Source organism: Lonchura striata, chromosome 3, assembly GCF_050655825.1.
Source record: "Lonchura striata isolate lonStrDom1 chromosome 3, ASM5065582v1, whole genome shotgun sequence".
NCBI classification, from domain to species: domain Eukaryota; kingdom Metazoa; phylum Chordata; class Aves; order Passeriformes; family Estrildidae; genus Lonchura; species Lonchura striata.
In genome coordinates, this window is record NC_140705.1 from 86,801,761 (window position 1) to 86,828,644 (window position 26,884).

At 45.3% G+C, this 26,884-nt stretch overlaps 2 protein-coding genes across 59 annotated transcripts in view; one reads left to right on the forward strand and one right to left on the reverse strand.

Moving 5' to 3' along the window:
• Positions 1 to 12,778, reverse strand: part of RALGAPA2 (Ral GTPase activating protein catalytic subunit alpha 2) — a 96,106-nt gene extending 83,328 nt beyond the window's left edge. For 10 of the 12 annotated variants that reach the window (XR_014953863.1, XR_014953864.1, XM_085575626.1 and 7 more), the window contains exons 1-4: positions 12,579 to 12,778; positions 7,876 to 7,986; positions 7,371 to 7,420; positions 282 to 339 (exon numbers count right to left, since the gene is read on the reverse strand). Coding sequence is in view for 9 of the 12 variants with exons in the window: in XM_085575626.1 (XP_085431752.1) it covers positions 282 to 339; positions 7,371 to 7,420; positions 7,876 to 7,986; positions 12,579 to 12,684 (325 nt within the window). In the remaining 3 variants the exon portion in view is untranslated. Of the gene's footprint in view, positions 1 to 281; positions 340 to 7,370; positions 7,421 to 7,875; positions 7,987 to 10,556; positions 12,412 to 12,578 lie in introns of those variants that run through there. The other 2 variants (XM_085575622.1, XM_085575630.1) reach the window with 2 other exon arrangements.
• An 11-nt stretch (positions 12,779 to 12,789) lies between these two features.
• KIZ (kizuna centrosomal protein) overlaps positions 12,790 to 26,884 on the forward strand; it is a 103,958-nt gene continuing 89,863 nt past the window's right edge. For 39 of the 47 annotated variants that reach the window (XM_085575648.1, XM_085575641.1, XM_085575658.1 and 36 more), the window contains exons 1-2: positions 12,790 to 12,969; positions 14,083 to 14,188. The gene's annotated coding sequence lies outside the window, so the exon portion shown is untranslated. The other 8 variants (XM_085575652.1, XM_085575654.1, XM_085575657.1 and 5 more) reach the window with 3 other exon arrangements.

Genomic DNA, 26,884 nt, shown 5'->3' on the forward strand with positions numbered 1-26,884 from the left:
TTCTTCCAGAAGCTTCTTTACTACCAGAGCGTGAGGAAAGAAAAGCCTTGGTCTGAGGAAACCACTCATGAGAATCTTGTGTCTGTCATGGCCAAGGCCATATTCTAACAGGATGCTGGGAAAATCCTCAGTTTCATGAGAATCTGGGAAAGACAGCTTGGGCCAAACTTGCACAAACACCATGTATTCATAACTCTACTCATATATCGCTCATTAAAAGAAAAACTGATCTGAAAAACTACTAAAAAGTCTGTATTTTTTTAAAAACAATTTCTTCTTACCTATACTGCGAAAATGCCATCGATAAAAAATCCTCTCTGGTAGTAGCTGCAATATTTTCTGCAGGAAACAAAACTAGTCAAATTTTCTGTAATGAATCTGGTTTGCCGGGGATACAGAGAAACGGATACACAACATACAAATGAGATGGGAATATACACACAGTTTCTTTTTAAACTACTGGCAGCATGGACTATGGCAGTAGCGCAGCTCACATTCTGCTGCTCCGCCTCGTAAATGTCTGGCAGTACACAGGGCTTCACACAGGTTACGCACAAAAAATGTCTCCAACTTACAACTTTTCAGCCATTGAAATAAGAAATTAGGAAGACATATTAAACAGGAAACTGGTTTTGAACACTTCTGTTTGGAGATCAAATGAAATTAAACAATGTTATAAATGACTGACAGTTCCTTCCAATTATCAAACAAAATGACTGGCACGAATTTCTGCACAACAAAGCACCTCTAAGTTCTCAGTAATACCACATGCAGGATGCAAATGGATGATGGGTCACCTAAGCAACAGTGGCCCATTTGAAGGTGTTCTGCATACAGAAGCTCACAGGAAAAAACAAAGTATCACAGTCCAGAAAGCAGCCGGCACTGTGGGCTAACCCTGGGAGCTGGGTGAGAGTCACTACCACTGCCACAGCATGTGCTCAAGATATGGAGCAGGACAGACCTCCTGCTTTTGACAATAAAGGGCTTCAGAAATTATATTCAACGCTCAGAACAGTCTTTTTGAATATGGAATGTTCCTTTCTTCGTGGCAGAGGATAGTAGTCATGACAAGTTCATGGACATAGGGAGCTAGACCTTGGGTCACAGAGAGGCTGGTCCTCCTCCACACCTTCACCATAGCATGTGCTTCCCACACAGTAAAGAGCATTTCTGAAAGGTTACCAGAATAAAAATGCAAACCAGGCAGGTCCTTTCCATGTATTTTGTGCCTTGTATTTTGTTCCAGTGTAACTCCCACAGCTCCCTCCCCAGCACACCGTGGCAGCAGGACCCCAGGAGCAGAGGGTCCAGAGGTTGAACTCCCTATCCATGGGCAGCAGGAATGCTTGGGATGAAGGATCCAACTGGCTAAAAACAAGGCCATGACTTATACTGGGGCTTTACCTGTTAGTTAAACACCAATCAGATTGCAGGATCCATGGACAAAGAGTGATCATTATCCATCTAAACATTAAAACACTGGCAGCCCACCACTCCTCCAGACTATTTCTGGCATTAATCATTACCTAACTTGGCACAGTGCAGAAAGGAATCCCAAGCTAGCCCAGGAGCACTTCTAACCCAACCTAACCTAGGAGCTCTGCGTGGAAGTTGGGTCTGTGCCCAGGCTCACCACAAGCTGTGTGCCTGAGGTGTGTGAGGAAAAGCTCCAAGAAACAAAACCCTATGGCAAGCCAGCAACAAAAAAACTGGGCTGGATTCAGGTGTCACACAACACACTGCAGGAAGGAAGCTTCATACATTGGCACATTTGTCATGTAAAACCAGACAAAACCTTGCGTATTTTGTTTTCATTGTTTTAGTCTGTTACACAGGTTCACCTAAATTTGAACACAAGATTCCATTCCAGAAAGTGAGCTGTGACAAGGTGCAAGCTACATAGGGTGAAAAAGTGCAAAGCTCCAAAATAAAGACCCATTCAGAAAAGAATTTGGTAAGAATTTTCACATCCAAGTCTCAGTGAACTTTAGGTTGTATCCAGAGAAAAGCAGAAAAACAAATACTGTTGCACAGTTCAACAACAAGCAGGAAAATCAAGCCTAAACTCTAATCTGCACAAAACTGGTGGGGTCAGGGCAGAAAACAATATGCCTACCATTCTTTTCTCTTTACAAAACAGAGAATCCAACATCCTTGTCAGGTGACTGAATCAAAAAAATTAAATGGTTCAAACCATCAGTAAGAGGACAGAAGTTCCTATCTGAGAAAAGCTCCCATACCCCAAAGTCTTTTCACATAGCAAAAAATGTAGACACTTAAGTCACTTTGCTTGTGTTCTCCTTTACAGCATCTCAAAACCAGGAAAACAACATGTATTTTGAAAAAAAATGCAAGGGTCTGACTGATCACCTGCATGGTCCTGCCCCATAGCAACCAGGCATTCTAAAAAAGCAACCTTGTCCCTCTCCTGCACTGCAGACGGAACAACTCTGCAGCAGCGCAGGGCCACTTTAAATGATACAAATGCAGACCCAACACCTTCTCCTGCAATGCAAAAAGAAGTCACCCATGTGCAAAGTCTACATCACTAAATATAAATTCTGAAGGTTTACAAGCTAAGCCCCAGTTCCACTAGCACAACTTCCAGCCAGTGATTTTTGCCCTGAACACTGCAGTCCCAGACTGAGGTGGTGTTGCAGCATGACACAAGACTGCACAAGTCGTGAGCTAGCTATAGTTGTTCCCTTTGCAACTTCACCTTTCCAGCAATATTTTGTACACCCTCCCCACCCCTGATGCTCTAAAGAACATGCACTGTTATTGCTATATAACAGATGAAAGTTTCTTCCCCTCCAGCCCAGGCTGTCAGCCACACTGCTGTGAATCCAAGCTGGCTATTGACATCTTGTTCCTAGTTTCACACTACACTAATAAGAAATATTTTAAGAAACCCCACAGTGCGAAATAATATTGCTTTTTCAGAAAACACATAGATCTATTTAATGCTTAGTGCTTTGCTGCATCTATATGGTAATCCATTATAACACACTTGAAATAGAAATTAGGTATTACTACTGATCAACACATCAGGGTATCTGTCAGTTCTTTTAACTGATTATCCATAGTTCTTTTTCGTTTGGACTTCCTGCATGACTAGGAATAATGTTAAGTTTAAATCTTAGTTTACACAGGATGTTGCTTTTTGAAAGCTGTGTCTCTCTCTTTTATTGACGCAAAATAAAAACCACCAAGGTTTGTATTTTGACAGACTCACTCCGACTTAACCAAAACTGCTATTTCTTTTTAAAAGCCTTTTGTTTTTGCCCCCCTGGTTGAATCCCGCCATGACTGGTAGCTCTGTGCCCATCATCACATGCTGGCCACCCTGCTGCAGGACACAGGGAACACTGAGGCTGGGCCCAATCCTCACCTGGGATCCCAGCGGATGTTTGCCAGCCCCATGGCCACGGGGGACAATGAGCACTGCTGTTCTGCTGCTCTGGACATGTCAGTCTAGTCTTGGATCAACAACAGCCACGCCCGAGGTGCCCTCACTGAGCAAACCCACTCCTGGAGGCAGAAGTAGTGGCAGTGCCAATGGCAAGCCCGTAGTTACGTCACCCCCGGGGAATGGATTCAGAAATTCCAGGAGTCAGTGGCAGATGGATCAACTTCAAGCCAAGTCAAGACAGAAGAGCTCTCCCAGGTCTCTGTGCTCAAGTGCTGCTAGTGATTTCAGGGTGTTCAACTACCAAAACTTGCATCAATTTAGAAGTTTTCCATCTCCTGTTCACAGACTCAGACAAGCCAAGAGGCCAATGAAGTCAGTGTGCCTGCAGCAGCTCAATCTCAATGAAGGGATGCTCCACTTATTGTATTAATAAATTATTTACAGTTATTTGTTGAGGGAAAGTGTCTGCCCAAAGCACACAGGGCACTTATCACTTCCCCAGGCATAACAAGAAATAGGAAGATCTCTGAACTAAAATATGTGAAACATATAGCTAGAACTTACCACAGAATGCTGTAGGAATAGGGTTAGGGTTAGCAGCAATGTCATTGGAATTATGGCAGAATAAACTGTAAATGGTTCCAAAAGTAATTTTTATGTGTAGAAAAGTAGAGCTATAAGCACTGTTACTGCTATAAACAAAAAAGCCCCTTTGTTACTCCACTGAGCTTGAGACTCCGCATTCACATCTGCAGCAGGCTCAAGAAATCACAAACTCTGCACAAAACAAAAACTTGAGGAAGCTTTTCTACATCTGAAAAATTCTGAGCGTAAAACATTTCATCCAGTGAACTGGTTAGATCAGTGGAATGAATTTTATGACACCATCAGCACAACAGATGTGGCTGTTCTTAACTAATGAAGAGAAATTGTAGAGAATAGGAAGAAATTGATCTATGTATCTCAAAATAATAAATCTGTTTTTACTTCATTAGAGATTAAAAAACACAGTGTCAGAGGAATCAGTACCTGATGCTGCAAGAAAGAAAAAACTACTTTATTATTAAAAAAAAACCCAAACTCTCACGAACAGATATATATATATATATATATATAAAACCAATATATAACCAATAATACTATTATTGGTGCCAGAAAATGGATGCAAGTACAGTACACCTCCTGGCAGGTCTGTGACACACAGGGCTCAGAGCTACCCTCAAATCTGAGGTTTTGAGCTGCTCCCTCAAGAGGGAACAGGCACACAAGGAACAATAGCAACCTGTTCTGCAAATGCGCTGCAAACAGAGAGAGCCACGCCTCAGCAGAAAAAAACAGCATGTCACATAATTTTGGGCTTTTAGCTGAAACAGTGAAAACTAACAGCATTGCTGCCATATCACATCACAAGTATCTATCTGGGAAAAGAGAAGGCCAAACCACCTTATAGAGTTAGAGCCAAGCATTTTGCAGTATTAATTGTAACAGTTACCCCTTCACATTCCTCCCTGCTGGTTAACATTTCTTCTTTGAGTAACATGTTATTTGAAGTTGTTGCTGTGTGGCCAAACTGTGCAGCTTATGTGTAAAATTAGAACTTCCATAAATTACTACACCAAGCCAATCAGTTTCCAGAGGATTTGTGAGAAAAGCTCTCTGCCCAAGACACACACTAGGTGTCACTCCACAACAGCAACACAATCCCACTAAACCTCCAGGAAAGGCAAAGGCAGTAATTCCCTCATAAATATTTTTATTGATTTTTAAGATGTTAACCCTCAGCATGGGGACTCAGGATTTGTTAATCCTAAGTAACTACCTATTTAGCTAATTAGCAGAAAATGCAGCATCCCCCTGGCTCCTGCTGACATCACACTAAATATGGAAAGCTTAACAATCAATTAGTTCTGTTTCCTATGGCTTAGAGTATGAATGTTTCATCACTTGGCACTTCTGACTCCCTGTCCTGTGCTGATGCTCTGGGGGCTGTTCTCACCCAGGGTTAGCTATCCATGGACTGCATATTCAATCCAGCAGATCCCCACCATAAAGCGAATCACTCCAAATCCCACACAAACACTGAAAAGATCTCCTCTCCCCCAGGGTGACCAGGCTGTTGCACAGCTCTCCTCCACTGGGACCCCAAGCAGCTCCTGGTTCAGACACAACCATTGATTCTTTTCTCCTTCAGACAGCAAATTCTCCCACTGCTTTTGAGGCGTATTAACGGGTGTTTATTGGTCACCCCTTTCCAAGCCCTGGGAATGCCCACTTATTCCCTCTACCCAGATGAGCAAGCACTGGCTATTTCCTATTCAATGGCACAAACACAGAAATGTCATTACTTACTCAAGGCCCCAGCACATTGAAGAGCTTCCATTAACCTGCACAGCATTGCTCAGCTACACAGTGACACCTTCTCTGCTGGGCTGGGCACTGAGGAGCAGGAGGAGGAGGAAGAGTTTCTCCTGCTCAAACAGTCCTGGCAAACTTATGAGCTTGAGTTCTTTGCCACTGCCCTGGGCACAACCCCAGAGCAAACCCGTGCTAATGTCACAAGGAGCAGAAAGCACAACTCAGATTTCAGGGTGAAAATGCAGCCTCATAGAGGGAGAAAGGAGGAAGAAGAGGAAAAGGGAGACAGCAAAGTGAGAACCCAATATCACAAAACCCCAGGATTCCATGTCATCGTTCTCACAGCCATTTCCCCCACAATAGGCACATTAGGTTAACAGCATTACTCTTCTTCTCACTATAAATAACATTTCAATTACAAACTACTCATTAATGCAAAACCATGAAGCTACATGCTTTTGAGGGTCTGGGGGGTGTTTCAGAGGGAGTGAAAGGAGTTGAGAACAATTAACCTTTAGCTTCAATTTCTAGAGTCCCACTAAAAGTTTGAAGGGCTTTTTCCTACCAAACAAAACCCAAAATATAAACAAAAATGGCATTTCTATGATGCAATACTCATGTAAAAAGTTGGTAGTTGGAATAACAGAGAAAGAAATAAAGAAAAGAGAAATAAATCAGTAGATGATGTGTGTTTAACCTTAATTAGGGAAATAATTGGCCAGATTTCTCTCAACTGCCAGACCTTTTTGACTAGAGACAGGCAGAGCTTTAGCTGAGAATTTCAGTGTGCATTATAAGCACATTTTTATGTGTCAGTCTTTCATCTGGTCCAGTGATACTTTCTCACATCCAAATACACTTAGGTAATAACTCCAGTCAAAGAGGTACCTTAGAAAATTATCTATGCCAGACTATTCTTGCTTAAATTAAAGCAATCCTAATTTGATTATGTAAAAGTTAAGTAGGTAACATTTCTTCTCCAAACACTGCCAATGCTCTGATGGTCAGTGCTGGGCAGGAGGGAAGGATATGCTTCTGGAAGCAAAAGATGTTATACTGAACAAAAAAAGTCAAATTAGCATTTCATACACTCAGATCAAACTGATGTGCAGTAGCTGACAACTCCTCTCCTTTTATTTCCCTTGAGCTGCAAGACCCAACACTGCAATCATTACAGATTCCTCCATGTGAGGGGAGCAGAACCCAGCCTCCTGCTGTGACACATGCCAAATAAACACAGAGGAGGGGGAAAGTGCTGCTCTTCTGAACTGACCCTCCATGAAACACAGGAACAAGCTCTTATTTAATCAAAACAGAATAGCAGACTTTGTGAAAGCCTTAGCCTAACAGAGCTAATGCAACTACTGGTTGCAGTAGTGCTCTCAAACTCCACCAAAACCCCCTGGCTTGTTTTCAGAGCATCAGCTCCCAGATACTCAGGACAGAGGTGTTCTTGTTGGTTTTCCAAGGCATTTTGATAACATCTCTTAACTCAGGCAACTGACACCTCGTTTCACCCCTCACTGCAAAGCACCAAGTAAGCACAGAATGACAGTGAGATTTAAAATACAAATTAGTTTTAGTGTTATAGAAAACTTACTTCAAAAAGAAAGAGGATGGAGTCCAGCTCCTCCCTTTGTGATTTATTCCCTGCAAGACACAAAACAATGTTGCTTGTCAGAAACATGCAATAAAAGACAGCAAAACAAGGCTGCTGTTGTTCAGCTAAAGTCAAAGATGCCACTCAATTTAGTTCTCATCTTAAATAAAGATCCCAAGTGCAAGGTGTACCGAGGCTGCAGTGCTTCTCTCTGCTCTGGCTATGTCTCAATTGAGCAGAGGGAGCTGCAGGAGCCTGGAGCAAGGTGAAACGAACCCAGAAATGCAATCAGCTGCTGCTCTCATTTCAGAGTGATTTTCCATGCTCATCTCTCCTCCTACCATAAAATTAAAGTGATTAATACTCACACTGTACTGCAGGGAACTATTAGTGTAAATACAGATAACTGAGGATTAGATAACCATTGGACAGGCTTTAATAGAATGCCTTGGAGCACAGTTATGGAACACTGACCAACAGCTCCTGGAAAAACTCAAAAACTTACCTTTTTGTTTCAAGCTGTTTTCCAGTGTTACGAAGTTTTCATAGAATATAAAATAAATTTGAGAATAATTGCTGTCAAAAAACTGCTTCAGGTCACTTCCATCCACAATATCTGAAAAGAGGAACAGAGCAATTACACAAGAGCAGAAAGACAAGAATTTCAAGCATTCTGCAAATTTAGCATTAGAGAATGAAATGAATGCAATACAAAACTATTTTAGTGAGTTCACCAAGTATTATGTATTAAACTGTCAGTCCATCCTTGCAAAGAATTTCACTGAATTTATGAGAGTCTGCAGTGGGGCTTTGGTTCATTTGCTTTCCATTAAAAAAGAAAAAAACAAGATGGGTTGAGTCTTAGCTGTATAACCAAATTGCCTCTGTACCATCCAAACAAGCAGGTACTGCTGGAGAAAAACACCAGCAAAGATTTTCAGATGCAAATTCAGTTCTTGCATTCATCTGGCAAGCATATCAAACTAGAAAACAGCATATTCTCAATACATTTCTTAGAATAATGGAAACTCAAGCATGTAGCACTTTCCTAAGTGTTAACTAAGGTCTGAAATTTGAAATAAGTTTATTTTGTACACGGAAAAAAGTTCACTGTTTTCTAAGCCTGACACTTGCTAAACACACATTAATTTCCTCCCTTTGGTCTTTACTGCAACTGATTTGGTCAAGGAAAGTTGTGTCACTTCCCCCCAGAAGAGGGTGAAGGGCTGAAATTAATATCACGTCTCCTCATTGAAGCTTCACCTTGCAAGAAACACATTTGTTACCCAAAATAAAGCTGATTCCAGCAAGAAAGCTCAATAATATCCCACAGCTATGCAAGAAATAATAACTTTAGGCCTGGGCAACCTGATTTTTATTTAAATTAGTACCTTTCCAGCAGTAAGGCTCTGCTTGGCTGCTTGTACTATGGAAACAATTAGAGCAGGGGAAACTCTTTAACATGATATTTGTTTCCTGCAAACTACTAGTCTGAATTTGCAAGCTAAGTGTCATTATTTCTGTCCATGAATGCATCCTGTTAAACACAACTCCGGGGAAAACAAGGCTTTCATTTACAGGGATTTCATATGAGGGAATGAGGTCATTAAAATCTAAACAAAAAGGAAACTTTCCCTCTAAATTGCAAAGGGAAGAGAAAGGAACTGCCTCACCAAGAAAGCAAATACTCAATTTTTTAAAATGTGGCATCTCCGTGGTGACTCACGGGTGAGTGTGATTTGAGCTGCATCCCTACAGCCACAGCCCTTTCTCAGAGAAGTGTTTAACTTACAGCAGGGTACAGCTCATTCCTGCTTCTTACATGGAAAAAACATTGGAGAAAGTTTCCTGCACCATTTATCACTTGAGATAACAAAATAAAAACCTGACTTTGGGGAAATGCACTGACTGAAGGAGTAGTTAGAAGCACGTGAGGAAACAAGGCAGCAAGCTTGGGGCTGAACTACAGGAATTTGGGGCTGAACTACAGGAATTTTATTTTTATATTTACTCCCAGACAGTTCCCAGGTTACTACAGCTGCATGCAGGCACCCAGCACTCACCCCTCGGGAGAGCACCAGCAGGCATCCCAAACCTGAGTCATTTCCCCCATTCCCATACAGGACAAGCTCACAAGTCTAGCTAACACCTGACAGTAGCTGCTACAGCAACATACAGGAAAGAGTGAGACACTCATGAGGGTCACACCCTATTTCTTCTCTATAAATAGGAAATGTTGGCTCACTGGATAACTGTCAGCCACATTGACTCACCTTACTATTCAATTTAAAAATTAGGGTAATACTCGGGTACCACTTAGTAAGAGCCTGAGTCCATAAGCACACTCTCATTGCTCTTAATCATACTAAAACAAAAAAACCCAGAGGGGATACTAAGCCTGTCCTTAGCACATGGACGTGCCTTTTATTTTCCTGTTTAACTGCCAGATTTTATCACAGTCACCTGTTAGAAATCATCCCTTAATTTCATGAACTTCCAGAGTCACTTTATGCTATTTTCTTAAAGCTCTCTTTATGCTCAAGTACTTGAAAAATTAAAGGAGATGAAGAGAATTTTGCAGACACACCCTGGTTAATGATAAACTTTTATGACCAGCCTCACCCCAGAAATAATGTACAATTCTTTCTTATCTTCAAAAAAAGTATGTCAACATGAAACAGCCCATTACCAGAACACCCCTGCAACTGGAACAACTTCCAAAATAATGTTAACACCTCAAATGTCACACAGGCTCTATGGAACAATCTCAACCCTGAATCCAGTAGGAAGTCTGCACACATCCCCTATCTGTACATGAAAGTTTCTACCCAGCCAGTATTGGTCCCGCAGCTGTACAGAACCATGAGGCCAAGCAGTGCCAGAACCGAAACCCCACTAGTCCCCTTTGTTATCCCACCTCTGATCAAGGCAGCCCCATGGAAAGCATGGGCTTTCCTAACAGGTATGTTTTAAAGGCAACAGTTAAGGATTGCACTTGGTAACCTTACAGATTTCACATTTAGTCTTAACTCTGTGTCTCCTACAGCAGTTTCCCACTGCTCAACAGAGAAAAGACTGAAAGCACTGGACAAAGCAGCATCCTACATCTGTTAGCAGCAGCACTTCTGTACCCAAGAAGAAAACACTACTGAAAGAAAAGTTTCAATATAAAAAGGATATTTTTACCCAAGAAGATCCAGAGGAAAAAATTCTTAAGGCATAGCAATCCATTTTTGTCCCGCAAAAGTCCCACAGAAACCACCCTGGGAAAGAGCAGAGGCTTCATTTGTGGCCAGGCACTGGGGAAGAGCCCAATCTGTACATCTCCACCACTATTGTCAGGCCGCTACTTTTTAAGTCTATATTAAAAAAAAAAGGCCACATTACTGGCACTTCCACAAACTGTATTTAGAACATTACTAACTTTACAGAAGTTCTGTCCATGATTCCATCTCCATAGCAACAAAGAAATAAGGAAAATGTTCTGGATATTTCTCAAACACGCCTGAACACTCACTTTTAAGTCCTGTTGTTGGTCTGGGTAGCATTTTGTCCTGCCATGTGGACAGAGCACTGCCCAGAGCTGGAACTCAGATCCTAAAGGCCATTGGAAGCTTGAGAGATGTCATAACCAACACCAACTTAAGTAGAATTTTTTCTTTCACTTTGGGCACTGGACAAACTTACATAGATGCCACTAAAGGACATGAAGCAATCCAAAGTTCACATGAGCCCTTATTTATGGAAACAAACATTCCTTTTGCTCATCCCTTCCCTATGATCATCCTCCCTCTGATCTGCATCCTCCTGCACCAGTGGGATCAACAGAAGAGTAACTGACATTTTGTTTACAATTAAATTCCTGTGATTTAAAATAACAAAGGAAGAGGAGTTGGCATCTCCCAAGGAAACAGGAGAGCAGGAACAGCTATTTGGAGAACGTGTGGCACTGTGGGCTGAGGGAAGCAGTTGGAGTAACAGACACACACATTCCTACTCATGGCCAGGGCAAGGAGAGATGCATCTGGGGAGAAGGAAAAAAAAGGAAATCCAACTACTTTTGAGCCTTTATACCAAAAGCTTTACACGCTGGAGTTTTCTTTTTCCAACTCCCACGTATGGAGTTTTTTTCAGTGCTGAACAGTACCACTGAAGACACCTGGCGAGGGCATATATCAAGAGAGCATCTTTCAGAAGCCACTCCCGTGCTACCTCTCATGTTTACACTGGTGCTGCCAAGCGCAGACACGTCGGGAACATACCCAGAGCCGCTCGGAGAGTGCCTGCACTGACCCACCAGGCAGCTGGACACATCACAGCCCCTGCCAGTCCTCCGGCTCTGCAAGAACCTTCACCTGAAACACCTTTAAGAAGTCACCAACGCAACAGCGTGACACCAGGCCAGGTCTACCCAACACTCTGTCCCCCAAGCGGCTGCTCCCAGTCAACTCTTTAAGTGTGGCAGATGACAAGTGCGGCACATCGGCGATGATCGCTCGCACTTGCAACAAACCGGCATCACCTGGAAACCAGCAGGGGCCCGTAAAGCACTGACCGGGCACAGCCTCTTCCCGTCAGCTCCTGCTGTATTTAACAGCGAACAGAGGCCACCTAAAGCCTCCCGGAACCGCAGCTCACAGCTGAAATTCATCAGCGGCTTTCCACGATGATAAGGGTGGAGGCCGCCACCCGCAAGGCGCCCCTAGACACGTCCAGCCTTGCCCCAAACGTGGAGTCACCACAAAACGCCAGACTGTGACTTCTTTCAGAGTTTAAACATCCAACAAAGAGCCCCGCGTTGATGTTATTGACAAGCGCAGAGTTTCTGCGAGCGCCTCTCCGAAGCTGACCCGGGCTGCGCATTTCCCCGGGGTTTGGCAGGCAGGCCAACGCGAGCCCCGGGACACGGCACACGCGAGTTTCCCCGGGCACCCCAAACTTTCTGCTGCGGCGCCCCACGGAGGACGCGCACCGGGGCTGCCTCTGCGGCGGCGAGAGGCCGGGTAGCCGCTCGGGTGCCCGGCTCTGCGTCGGGAGGCTCTCTACCCACAGCACGAAGAACTGCTACCCCGGGATCGCTGGTCTCTCCGCGGACACTGCAGCGGAGGGGCAGCCGCGCTCGCAGACCCGGCCGCGGCTCTGCCCGGGCACCCCACGAGCGGCTCAGGGCCCTGGAACCGGGCGCCCCCGCGCCCACGCCCCACTCACCCAGCAGCGCGCGGAGGTGCTTCAGGCGGGTCAGCACGTCCCGCTTGGGGTCCAGCGCCTTCTGCGTGGATTTCCTGACGTCGGCGTGACTCTTCCTAGAGAACATGCCGGCGACGAGGCGCAGCGCCGGGCGAGCTCAGCACGCCGCCGCTCCCGCCCCCGTTCTGCGCGGGGCGCGCCGGGAGCTGCCGTCCGCCCCGCTCCTGACGTCACCGCGGCGCGGCGTGACGTCACGGCGGCGGCTGCCGGGAGCCCCCGGGCCGGGACGGCTCCGGCCGGGCCCCGCGGGCCTTGCGTGGCTCCGGCATCCCCCGCCATGCGCAGCGGGGAGTCCCGGGGAGCTCCGGGCTGGCTAGCTGGAATGGAAGCGCCGTAGCGAGCTGGCTCTTAGGTAGGCCGTTGATTTGCAATGGAATCACTGAACCACAGGTTTGGGTGGGAAGGACCTTAAAGCCCTTCCAGTGTCACCCCTGCCATGGGCAGGGGCAACTTCCACTATGCCAGGGTGCTCCAACCCCCGTTCAGCCTGGCCTTGGGCACTTCAGGGATCCAGGGGCAGCCACAGCTTCTCTGGGCATCCTGTGCCAGGGCCTCCCCACCCTCACAGGGAAGAAATTCTCCCCAATATTCAGTGCAGATCTCCATTGGAAAGCATTCAAGTTTTGAATAGTCACTTGCACTGTAAGTATATAAAAGTATATAAATAATCTGTGCTGTCTTTACACACAAGGAAGGGAAAAGAACATGCTCATAGTTACACAACAAAAGCACAATCCATCCCAGAAGCAGTAGCCAGCAGGGTTTCAGTTAAAGGCCCTCAGATGCTCCCAGTAAAATTCCTGGGTAAAAAAAGTAAATCCTAGTAAGTTTCAAAGCAGGCTGTGGTCCTAAAAAAGAACACAAGGAGTTTCAGGGAAATGGCTTGCTTTTATGCGTCTTAGTTTTTAACAAAATGTCTTAAAAATAATCTAAAACATCACATAGAAATTGTTTTTCAGCCGTGAATCGGTGTATAAAATAAAATGTCACCAGAATTACTATTGTTAGAAGCAGAAAACGCAGCACTGCCGCATCTCACTTCCTCTGAGCCCTCTCAACCATCTTTTCTGCTGCAGAGGCCTGAGGTCACCAGAGCAACATGTCAACAAGCCTTAAACACATCCCACTGGGGACAGGGCAGTCCCAGCTCCTCCAGCCCTGGGATGGCCCCATGCATGCAGGAGCAGGGAAGGGCTCTACATGGAAGTTGCAGTGGACAAATAAATACATAAATAAAGAAGCCGGTTGGAGGAGGCAGTGCTCCTGCACACCCTGTTTTTGAGCATGGCACAGCTCTCCCTCTCTGCAGACAGCTGGATTCTTGAAGGGGCAGACCAAGGGCTGGCTATGCCACCAAATCCTGTGGTAAGAAGTGAGAAATCACTTGTTGGAGTCAGGAAGATGGGTAGTGATGACGCACAGCATTGAAAATGAAAAAAACTGATTAATCCTTTTTGTTACACAGAAAGGCTGAATGCTTGGAGTCAGTCACAGAAAATTTGCTGCTGTCACATCATCTCTTGCCTTGGAGCCCGGCTCAGGCTTACAGTAATTCGTGTTGCACATCACAGGTAATTCCTGTTACACACCCCATCATGGGTAATTCCTGTTGCATACCCTTCCCATCACACCTTGACACACCATCTCTTTCTGAAGCAGTTTTCATTCTCCAGCAATTGTCTCAAATTTTGGGTCATGCGGTATGATTTCAGCATCAACAGCTTCCTGAGGAGAGTGAACTGGGCTGTTCTGGCTCTCCCCTTCCATTGGAACAAATCAATTTCTGCAGTTGGCTGAGGAAGCACACGGCTAAAGTCTTGGCTTATTCTTGTTTATTTTTATTCCTTCCCTTTTAATTGATTGACAAAACTAGCAGCTTCCAGTTTGTCTCTTCTAGCAGTTTCTGATGGTTCCACGTTTTTGTCATGTTCTGCTTTGTTAAAAAGGAGCCATTGCAGATTCAGGAATTGTGGTGATACAGCTGTTCTGATGTCTGATAACTTGTGTGATAAGCAGGGCATCGCTATGGTGCTTAGCACCAAACTGCATAATTTTAGGCACTCAGTGGTTTGAGGTGTGCCAGAAATTCTGCCTGTGAAAAGCTCCAGGGAACAGAGATGCCATGCCTGGAATCACAGTGCTCTAGGACAGTCCTTGCTCTCCCTTTGAGTTCACACATCGTCAAATACAACTTTTCAAATTATTCACTTAGTAGCTGGCATAGGACAGCACAAGCCAGAGAATGCCAGTAAACCTACAGCAATGACTTCAACCTGTGCAGGAGAACCTCTTGTGAAGTCCTGTGACTTGTGTTTTCCACCAATATAGCATTTTCAATTTCCCAGAAAGTCAGATGATGCATTTCCAAAAGCCAGTGCTTAAGGTAGAATAATTTCCTGAAAGAGATTTGGTCATTCTGCTTTCAGGATCTGAGGTGAAATCTATATAAAGCAGTCACTTCAGGCAACAGAGCAGTAATCACTTGTGGCAGAACTGAATTGTTAAGGGCCCCAGCACCATGTGGTGTCCTGAAGGAGGTGACAATACCAGCACTGGCACGGCAGCTTTGAGCAGGGGTCCAGTATTCCTTGGGAAAATCTCTCCTCATGCAGGACCCTGCCTGCCTGGCTGGGCCCACGGGGGGAAGACCAGCATCCAGTCAGTCTGAGGGAAAGTTCTGGAGTGTCACAGCTCAGCCAAGACTCACTCACCAAAGGGAAGGGCTGACCTTGCAAAGGCTGTCCCTGCAGTGCCCACCCCACCAGGCTGCTGGCACTGCCCTCTGGGCTGCTCCTACGGGAGTTTCTATTTCAGGCATTGCCTTAAGCAGTACAGGTGAGGGGCAGCACATTCCCAGTCCAAAATAGAATGGCTTAAATTATTAATATGCACTTGCACCACGGGCCAGCATGCTCTCCCTGAATTGTATGCCTCATGCCCTTCCTTCCTCTCCCCATCCTGAAAGCAGCCTGGTGCTGTGGAGTTTGTGGAAATGTAACACCAGCTGCCACCTGAATTTTGCTGGACCTGATGAACAGGTAAGGTTTCTTTCCCCGTGGAGCCTGAAATTTTAATGGCAGAGATTAAATTACAGAACTTCTCTGCTTGCTTATGCCAATATAACACTTTATACTGAGCCTAGGAAAAAAGACAGGGGAAAAGTAAACACAGGAGACTTGCCTCCTGAGCAACCTACAGGTGAGGTAATGGTTTCTTTAGCATGGAATGCCAGTACTGACTTTCTGTCCTTCAAACCAAATGCTTCAAATTGTGTTTCGAAAGTTGGTTTTGTGTCCCCTTGCATATCCTTGGTCCAACACATCCATTAAGGCGCCCGAGCTGCTTATCCCTGCATTGGAATCTGTTGCAGAATTTCTGAGAGACAGAGGTCATGATTTATGTTTGGAATGAGGTTTGAGCTACCCAATAAGCGGCCTTGATGGGACCTCGAAGCCTTTGATGCAGTGAGAATTCAGTTGTGGTGCAGATAGAAATTATGTTAAGGTAACTACAAAGTAATGAGCTATCCGAGCATGAATTAGAGTAGAGCTGCGGTGTGAAAAGTCTGACCACCTTAAGGAAAAGGTAAACAATGTTAATGTGCCAATCAGAGTGTCTTTGTTTTTGTAAACTGTGTAGAAGCTTATATAAACTGCCATCTTATCTCGAATAAGGGGAGAACGTTTGATTAACCACATTGGTTCAGATCTGCATTTGTCTTGTCCAGCTTCCTGTTTTCCTGAGATTTCCCTGGCTTTTGGAATCAGCTCCCTGAATGCTTCCTGGCTTAGGTACAGGGGCTTGGCAGAGCTTTGGTGCTGTGCCAGCATGCTGCATAAGGAAATGAGACACTGCCCTCTCTGCCCTGCTATGACTAAGTGTGTGGAAAAGACTTTTTCTGTGGGCTCTGGGTTTGAGGAATTATTTTCCTAGCAGTGTTCCTGTAGGGTATTCAGCCATGGACCCCTGCTCCTGCAAAGCTCTGCTTCAGGCTCAAACCACACAGTAAGTGCTGAATTTCTGCTAAATGCCTGATTTCCTCTAAGTCTGGATCCTGCAATTTGCTTTCCGTTGATCAATTTCTGCAAAGGTTTGGAGTTAGCAAAAGTTCCTCATCCATTTAACCCTCACTGTGGGTCTACTCCAGCCCTTCTCATTAGGCACCCAAAGGAGTTCTCAATGTCGCTTGGCTTGTGGAGTTTTATTTAGGAAAAACCTGGTGGAAAATTTCCACCCATTGCAGCATATGAGGAAGTCAGATGTCATTCTTATAGTAAAAATGAGAGACAGGAGAAATCCACTGTCAAAAAGCCCTGTCAGATTTCCTTCTGCCAGAATCTCCAACTGTGTAGAGGGGAAAAGGGAAGGATTTATGTCTATTGATGGAAAAAAATTCCAAAATAGAAAGAACAGGGTTTGCATGTCCCCTGATACCTTCCTAAAGGAAACAGTATGGAGGATGTCAAAATTTCATGGAGTAAAAATACTAAGCCACTAAGGAGAGCTCAGAGTGCCTTTGCCAAAGGTTGAACTGCTCGAAGAAGTTTGTGGTACATTGTGCAAGCCCATAACCTACTGCTGCAACCGAGATCTTTCCATGAGGAAATGTTTCAGCTCAACTTGAGACTGGGCTAAGAGATGGCTTATGTGGTAAAAACAGGAAAATCATCCCTGTGCTTCCTTACTCCTTGTGGGAAAGAACAGAGATAAAGTGCTCCTTGTCTCAACTGCATTAAATCCGAGATAAGTGTTGTTTACTTCACTCCTTTCCAAGAGGAAAGGTCACTTGTGATCTCAGTGGAGCTGCAGCAGCAATTTCCTCCTGGCAGCGATCCTCTGGCCTGGTAAGGCAGAGCCCTGTTCCCCTCCTTTGGGGATGCTGTTAACCCTGTCCTTGCTGGCTGTGTCCCCAGGGCTGGCTCTGAACACATGGGCACAGTGTGTGGGGTCTGAAACAGCGCTGAGATGCTGCTGGGCAGACTTACAGAAACACTTCTGGTCCTAGCAAATGATGCTCAGAGCGTGAAATAAGGGTCACTTGTTCCTGCAAGTTACAGAGGAAGAGTCCTGCCACCTGCAGAAAGAGTCTTTGTTTTCCTTTTGTCCCCTCCTCGGCTTTCTTGGATTTATATTGCTATGTATTTAACCTGAACTCTTTTTTGCTTTGACTGAACATTATGTTCATACTTTCATTTTTCTCTCATCATGTGTTGGGTCTTTATCACTCAGAGGAAAAATAAATGAGGAAGTAAGCAGCTGACTGGGATTGCACTTAAGCTGGGCTTTGTTAACACCCAGAATGACCACTCTGATTCTCTTAGCCCAGAGTGCAGTTTATTCTGACAGACCAGGCTGTTTGGTATCTTCAATTCTCCTTCTGAAGAGAAGATCTCAAATGTTTTTTGTACATGAGAAGGAGAACAAAAAATCCTTCAAAATGAACCAGTAACACACAAAGCAACCACTGGCCACTGATGTTCCACATATTCTTCCTTCTTTTCTTCCTTTGCAAATGAACAACTGCAGAAAGCAGTGCAGTAATTACAGGCTGCAGAAACAGCTTGGGTTTTCCTCCATGGACAAGCATGACAAAACATAAAAAATAATTTTTTACCATCACAGCTGGTGTTGAGATGAAATTATGTGGTTAGCTTTGAAACAGTATTAAAAGAGAAATTTTAATTAACCTGTACCACTGAGTCAGAAGATAATATCTGATAAATCTAACAGTCCTACAGACAAAATATGATAAAATAATTATTTGCACTTAGATATATGCATTACAGACAATGTTGCAATTAAAATGTACTTAATGTCACAGGAGGTCCCTTATTATCAAAATAATTTGTAGAATGACTGTGGAAACAATGTGATGATTATCCATCCCTTTGGCAAAAAAAAATCAGAATTTGCCAAGAGCGCAAAACATCTCTGGATTTGGAGCAGACACCAGCACAGTCCAACAGCCCAACTCCATTCCCCCAGTTCTGAGTTCTGCTTGTCACCAGGATGGGCACAGGGCACCCATTTTTTCTGTACCTATGTTCCTCAGTGCCCTGCCAGGAGGCAGTGTCCCTGTGCTGCCACATGACTCCAGCCAGGAGTGAATGCTTTGCAGGTTGGATGAAGGAGAGATGCCACAGGTGCTGCACTGTTCTTCTGTGGGGAAAATTGATGTCCATGTTCCATTGTTTGTTTATTAGCTGCACTAAAATGAGTGATTAAATTTACTGAGACTGATTGTTTTCCTACTGTGGCCCTTCCAAAGCACTTGGGCCACGAAAAGACTCAAACCCAAGGAAAAACTAGATTTATATTTGCTTGATACTTTGCATTTGGATCTCTGGAGGAATGAGAGTGAGGGCCTGACTAGCACAGTGCAGTAAATCTAGGGGGATTGCTCAGGCAGCCTCTGAGAGCCCATCACCTTCGGAGCCACCTCTGCCTGAGCCTGAGCCAATCCTTGGAGCTGCCAGGAAACAGTGCCAGTACCAGCTGCCTGCTCCAGGCCCTGACCTCATCAGTGCTAATGAAAGCTTTGGCAAAGCTCTCTCCCGATTGACATTTCCCTGTCAGAGCTGCTGCGCTGCAGTCAGGGAGTGCTTGGCTGTTCCTCAGGCCTTTTCTCATGGCCATGGTTTGGATTCGTGCCCCTGCACTTGAAAAATGCCTCTGGACATTGATGGAGCCTTTGCCTGAGCACAGAACAAAGAGCTGACCTCATCACAGGGTGCACCTTATCCTAGGGACATGTTCTTCTGGGAAGGGTAAGGAGGGCAGCCAACAGTGGTGTTAGTGCTTATTTATTTCTTCAAATCTTAAATAATAAGGAAAATTGCTGCAAAATATATTAAAGTGGAAGAATGGCTCAAGGAGAAAACACCCCCCCAGTATATCATCATCTGTGTCTTTATCTTCCTTACTCTTCTCCACTTCCCTGTTTTCAAGAGAACAAAGAGAATGTGCCAAAGCTGCTTTGAGATTTCAGTGAAAAATAATGAGAATTCATTGCTAATTAGGGCTCCAACTGAAAAAACTGATCTTTGCAGGGACACTTAATAAACTTGTAAATTGAAGCTTCAGACTTGCATGCCTATAAGCATTCCCTGGGTTGATTCCATGTGTGTGTGCAGGAGCGGTGAGCAAAGGTGCCCAGAGCTGGCAGCAGTGGCCTCCGTGCCCAGAACTGTCCATGGCACTTTGGAAGTGGCAAGTGGCAAGGCTTAATGTAAGGCGTTGCTGAAGCCTAAGCTGAAGGCTTAGATGGCGATGGCATTCATCTCACAAAATGTTCGGCTTTGTAAAAAAGAAGAATGGAAATTCATTATGTATTCTTGATCAGCCTTAATCTAATTAAAAATGTCTTTATTTATTCATGTCGTATACTGTTGAGAGTAGTGGACAGCTGCAAGTACTTGGGGTACTCAGGTGTCACTGCAAACAGCCATGTGGTGGGGATCTGCACCTTTACCCACTCCCAGGGCATTTTAACCAGGATAAGAGTCTGCCATGACCCTCCTGCACAGTTTGTGGGGATTTCCTGCAGCTTAGGCTGTGTGCTCCAGCTCCCAGGTAGGGAAAGGAGGGGCTGCTGAGAATTAAATTACAATATAAATGTGCTTGGGGCAAAATCCCTGTTCCTTTTGTCCAGCTGCTGATTCGGGTAAAGGCAAGCAGAGCCAAACCTGGTGGTGCTGGAAGTACAGCAGCCACGACAGCAAAGCCTCCTTGCCTGACTCTCCCTTCCTCATTCTTGTCTTTCTGGCATTTGCAGGAGGCACATCCCTTTGGTTTTTTGTGCCAAGCCTGTTTTGCCCCTCTCCCAGGAGAACAATGTGAAGCCATTGGAGGACAATTAGCAGGAGTGTGTAAGACACTCTTGAAACCTGATCAGACGTTGGAGATGGCAAGAACCAGATAAAATTAATGTTGATTGTACACATTTTCCAATGAACTTACAATTAAACAGGAGCCCACACAGTGGTTGGTGCCAGCAGGTGCCTCTGGGGATCAGCTCAGGCAGGGACACCCAGAGTAGGGAGCTCAGGGCGGTGCCTGGTTGGCATTTGGAATCTGTCCAAGGATGGAGCCTGCACAGCCTCTGCAGATAACCTGGGCCACCAAAAAAAGGGGGATTTGTATGCTTGAATTGAATGTTCTGCATTGCAGTTTGTGTGTTTTCCTCTTTGAAGGAGGTTTGAAGAAAAGGTACAGAGCACTAGGTACAAAGTGTAGCGTGAATATGAGGAACACAGGAGGGAAGTAAAACAGTTCATCCTTGTTCTGGTATTAATTTTTTCTGTTTCATCCAAATACATAGATTTTATTTCAGAAAGCGTGTCACAGCTGATGAGATCCATAATGGAGCCATTCAGGGCCATTTCTGAACATGTACTTTTCCCACATATAACAATGTACCTGAAATTTTGAAAGATGGAATACTCATTTGCCAATTTAAAAAGAAAATGGAGAGAATGAGAGAGGGAGGCTCGTGGAGTTCTAAGTCTTCACAGGAAACAGATGGAAAAACACATGTACATTTAGAATGATGTTGACATTTCTGAAATCAGAGATACGGTGTTTTATCTAAATTACACCAAAGCCCTCCAAGATAATGTACCATGTAATAGCTGCAGTTCTAGGCACTATTTCATTTTCAATTTTCTGTATGAAAAGCATGATTCATATCCACAGTTCCAGTTCAGTGTTTGGAAAATTATTTGCATGCACTGCCCAGCTGCACCCCGTGTAGGGAAAGCGATATTTGAGGAGAAAAGTCTGCAGCTCTCTGGCTGCTCTGCCTTGGCTTTGCCAGCATTCCTCGTTACCTGGAGAGGAGGCAGAGGGGCAAAACCCAGGGCTGGGGTTGGTGTGCGCTGAAGGGCCCTAAGGCACAAAAGAGCAGTAGAGAAGCCTGGGGTGCTGGAAGCAGGTCCTCAGGAGCTGCTTTGGTGTAAAAAGCAGGTAAAGACCTGTAAAAGCAGGTCATGCCACATGCCTGTGTACCCCCGGTGCTGCTGGCTGCAAGCACTTGTGCGTGGCGTGTGCTGGGCTCGCGTTACAGAGGTGTTTCCTTTGTCTTGGCAGCTGGAAAGCTATAAATCCCTTTGGCACCTGTTTGCCATCACCGGTGATGCCACTGGCAAGGCCTGGTCTTTTCCTGGGGGTGACCCACCATGAGATGTGAAGAGCAGGATACAGGTGGACCTCATGGGCATCTGCAGGGTGCAGGACATCCCTGCAGTACTGCTCTGACTCAGGGGACCTGTGCTGGCGTTATGAGAGGTAAAATACCTACCTGACTTCAGGAGCTCCCTCCTTTCTTGTGGGTGTCCACAAGAACCAGTATAGGCTGGAGCAGGATGCCCTGGGAGGAGCAATGCAATAGTCTGACCCCCTCCAAGTCCCTTGGCACAAAGCTCTTGTTTCCATCACTACTTGGCCAATACGCTAGCAGTGTGGGAAAGTTATTTCCCATCTTCAGGTGTGCCCCATGCCAGTGGTGCTGAGTGAGGGAATGTGTAGCCCAAGACATGAATTCTATTTAGTACACAAAGAGCAAGCTATCCTGATGGAGCTGGCGAGGGTCTGCAGGTATGTTGTAAATGCAGGCGAACCCAGTGGGAGGAAATGACAATGTCTGACTCAATTCAGAAGGCTGAATGATTTCTTTATTATAACTATACTAAAATACATTAATATACTATATAAAGGAAGATACTAAAACTACATACTACTTTCTCTCACTCTAACTCTAACACAATTTGTGACCTTCTCTTGAGAGTCCAGACACAGGTGGATTGGATTGGCCATCAGGCTCAAGCAATCCTCACCAGAATCCAATCAAGCACTCACTCCAGGCAAACAATTCTCCAAACACATTCCACATGAGAAAAGCAAGGAGCAGAAATAGAAATTGTTTTCTCTTCAATTTCTCTCTGTGCACCTCTATGAAAAATCCTGAGAGAGGAAGAAATGTGCTGCCACACAGGTAAGTTTGGTGATAGATGCCGTGTGCTTATCTGAAAGGTGGGATTTCCACTCACATCCCTGGCTTTGATGGGATGGAGAGCCTGCTCCCTCTGTAGGGAGCTCCAGCTGCATGGATTTGTCCTCAGTGTAGAGGCAGGAAAACTCCTTTCTCCTGAGATGTCTCCTCTGAGATACCAATGGATGAAATCGAAAAAGGTGTTATTTTTGGCACATATGCTGACAAGTAAGTGATCCTCAGCAAGCCATGGGTGCAGTCCCAGGTATGGAGGTAGAAGCTGGGATCTGCAGAGGAGAAGCAGGAGGCTGCAGCATACCTTGTCATTAGCAGGGGAAGGAGGGTTTTCATGACAACCAGAAAGCATCCAAATATAAATTAAACTCTGCTAGGAAATGAAATTCAGGGGACAGAAATAGTTTCCTTGGCAGGCCAAGAATAATTCTGGCAGCACTCGGACTGGTTGCTAAGTGAGGGGGCAGAGCAAGGGAAGGGTAACGGTGGCTGTGATTATGGTTGCAGCTTCAATAAATACATGCATTAAGTAAGACCCCGCTTTTAAACCAGGCAGGATTTCTGTGTTTGGAAACGGAGTAAGGCAACCAAGGATCCAGAAGAGCCTTGGTAAGCATCTCAAAGTCTGTCTATGGTCAAAATAAATGTGTCTGTTTCAACTGGTCACTGGGAATGAATATGTATAAATATCTAAAATTGTGCTAGGGTTTCTGAACAAGGTTTAACCAAGTGCCTGTGCCTTGGCAATGGCAGCATAGCATCAGGAGGGGCAACTGTTGTGAGGAACAGCTCATTGTAGGCAAGTGCAAGGGAAATGGATTTCATTAATTCCTGGCTTTACGTTGGGCCCTGATCCAGGTTCCCCTGGTATGGAGGCAGAGCTTCCTCTGGATTGCAGCAGATTGAGCCCTGCAAAGGGCCCACTGGAGGGGACAAGAGAAGACGGAAACTGCAGTATTTTTGCCCTAGGTGTAAATGGTTTATGGTATTTATTTGTCAAACATTAAGAGCCACGGCTGGAAAAGTGTGGCATGTGTGTCAAGTAGTTACAGAAAATGCAGTGGCCGCAGCTCATGCCAGCTTGCCTCAAGTCTGGTTTTGTGCATTTTGGACTAGTGCAAGAGCCTACATGCATAGGCTATGTCAACTCTTCACAGCCAGGGTATGGAAGAGATGCTTCTGCTCTGTAAGTTGCTGACTAAATTTAGAGACTTGCTATTTTGGGGCAGATATTCCTTTCAATAAGCATGACAGGGAAGAGATCCCTGCAACTCCCCTCGGGACTGCAGCGCCTGCAGGAGCCATTCCTAGGAAAGCATGTTAAAAGTGTAGGTCCTTCTGAGCCTGCTTGGCTCACAGGCTCAGGTGCAAACTTGGAGTAAAAATACAACTTATTTACTTGGGGAAGTTTCTCTGTCCCAGTGTGTGTTGTGATCTCTCTTTCATACATACCCCTCTAATTTTAGGGGTAGGTTGTGCTCAAACATTCACAAAAGTAAAAAAGGCAGGAGGAGAATCTCTGGGCAAAAATGAACCTGAGATTTGAGTTTATCAGGTTCTACCCCTGCACACGGTCCAAGGCCTCGTTGTAGCCCAGGCTTGAGGGATGTTGTGAAAATTTTGGCCTTGACATGCAGCAAAGAACTTTGTGTTGAGGGCAGCAAGCTTACAGCTGGACAGGGGTATGTTCATATTCAGATTTATCTATTAAAGAAGCCAACTGGGGCCAAGCCAGGCTCATGTGTTACACAGCTCCAGAGAACTCTTCTCTGGAGGGTTTGTACCAGTCTCAAAATCAGTGATGGATTTGTTCCCATTTTCAGGAAAAGGAAAGGCATAATGGGATGGCAAAATTATTAACCCACACAGAGAACTTGCAAAATTAGATCTCTCCTGGGTCATTAGGCTGGACACTTGTACAGCCAGAAAAGCTACAAAGGCTTGCAGTGTAAAAGATGATGCTCTTTAACTACTTGCTGTAGCTGGAACCGCTGTAATACACTATAATTTGATTTACTATTGATTTTCTGTCCTGTGGTTGTTGGCAGCAACCATACAGACCCCTTGGTTTAATGCTTATTTGCATGTTTAATTACTCTATAATAGTGCAATAATTACCATGTAGCTACAGAGGAATTACATGGTTGTCTGTACTCTGTAAACCAGTGTCAACCTCCTCTGCAAACAAGTAATTATGCAACTAGCATGACTGTTTAACTTCCCCAGGAATTAGCAGAGGAACAGGAGAAATGCAGAAGATGCAGTTGCTGAGGGGTTTAATTAATTATTTATAATTTTTCTATGTAAAATTCTTTACTTGCCTGATTCTATCTCCTACCATAATGTCAGACAATACAAACTGGAACCGAGGAAAACATCGCTGTGGAATTAAAGCTGCCAAGGCTGCGCTCTTAACCATAACTAGTGTTATTTCAGAGCCTGGTCATTCTGCGTCTGCAGGTTGTGATGGAACAAATGGAAGTATTTCCAAACAACTTCCCGTGTGCAGCTCTGATTCCTGCAGCCTCTTCTGGAAGTCGGAGGAAAGCCACGAGGTGGCAATGTGGACCAGGAAATAAAGCTTCTCAGGGAGCAGTCACTCGTCCCTGAAATGCAGCTGGATGGACACTTGGCCTCCCACAGGAGCTGCGGCAGGATTTCAAGCACCTTTTCCGTGTTAAAAATGTAGCGTTGTTTTCTCGGGACTGAAAAAGAAAGCTGTAGGAGTGAACATCTCCTCCTCCTACATTATTTCGTGCTGGTGGATATAGTCAGTAAGTTTGTGTGTTTGCTTTAGCTCAGATGTTCCCTGTGGATTGTTCAGAAACTGTCTTGCCTCGTGTTTCCCCTTTCCTCCCTGGGGATCTGTTTTGGTTTCTGTGCATCTAGCACTGCTGGTGCTCACAGCAGAAGCTCTCCAGCTTCTGACCCAGCCACTCCTCTCCTCCACTTTCCCTGGCCTGTGGTGGGAAATATTTGCAGAGCGTGGTGAAGGAAGGAGTGCATTTCTGGGGTACAGCAGGACTTACCGGTGTGCTGTCCAGGCAATAGTGTACTGGTGATGGGGACAAACTGTTTTTATCCAGTGTAAATCAAGTGGCTGGGGTCGATGATCCCCAGGGATGCTGGGAAACCGCATCCTGCAAGATCTCCAAAACAGTGCCAAGTTTATTTCCTGTTGCATTTGCCATCTCCAAAAATGCCTATTTTGGAGATGGCAAAATAGGCTAAATTTAAGGGACTTCTGGGTTCTCCCAGGACTTGCTGGCATGTCTCCAGCTATGCCTGCTGCAACACCCAGTACAGGGGAGGAACCTGTGTGGTGCTGGGATCCTGAGGGAGACTCTGGGGGTTGACAGGACCAATCAGAGCAGCTTGCCTGCGGCCACTGTCCTGGCACAGGGTCTGCTGGCCACCAGCCACAGCCTGAGTAACATCCTACACAAAGCTGCTGCTGTGAGGTCCTCCAAAGCCCACCTACCTCATAATCAGTCTCATTTCTCTGAGGGAAGGAGGATACTTTGCTCCCTGCTTTTCTTTATGAAGTCAACTCATTTATTTGCTCTTCAGAAGGGCTTTTTACAGCCCCTTCAGGACCACTGGTGTGTGGCTGTGGGATGGGCAGCTGCTCTGGGGCTGCATGCTGTGCCAGGGCAGCTCTCCAGCAGCAGGGATATCTGCAGTGCAACACTGCAAATCCTCATCCAGGGGAGGCAACAGCCTCAAAATTGGGTGTGACTGTTACCTGTGATCTCCTTGCAGCCCAGCCTGAGGCATTCAGACACGCTGGTGCAGTGCAAGGACAATGTAAATCTTCCAGCAGAACAAATGCTGTGAGTTACTGCCTGGAGAGTGTTGATTCCCCCCTGAATATTTTCCCAGACTCTGCCCAGGAGAAGTCCTGGCCGTTCTGCCTGTAGGCACCAGATGGCATCATGGTGGAGCACTGGGAGCTGGCAGCCAGCACAGGTAGGAGGAGGCTCAGCTTTGAGTTTTTCTGGGCATGGTTCCAGGCAATAATATCTTTTCCTACCAGTTGTGAAGGATCTGAACTTTGTTTCACACCAGAAGCTTAAAAAAGGAACTGTTTAAAAACTTGAATTCCTTCTCCAGCTTGCATGGTGCTTGAGGCATCCGAGTGGTCACGGTCTGCCTGTGGGAACACGGCATCTAAGGGGACACAGCGTGTGATTGCAGCAGTGCCCTGGACCTGTGGGGCTTGGTGTGAGGCTGTGGTTTTCCCAGACGGACTCGGAGTGGGCGT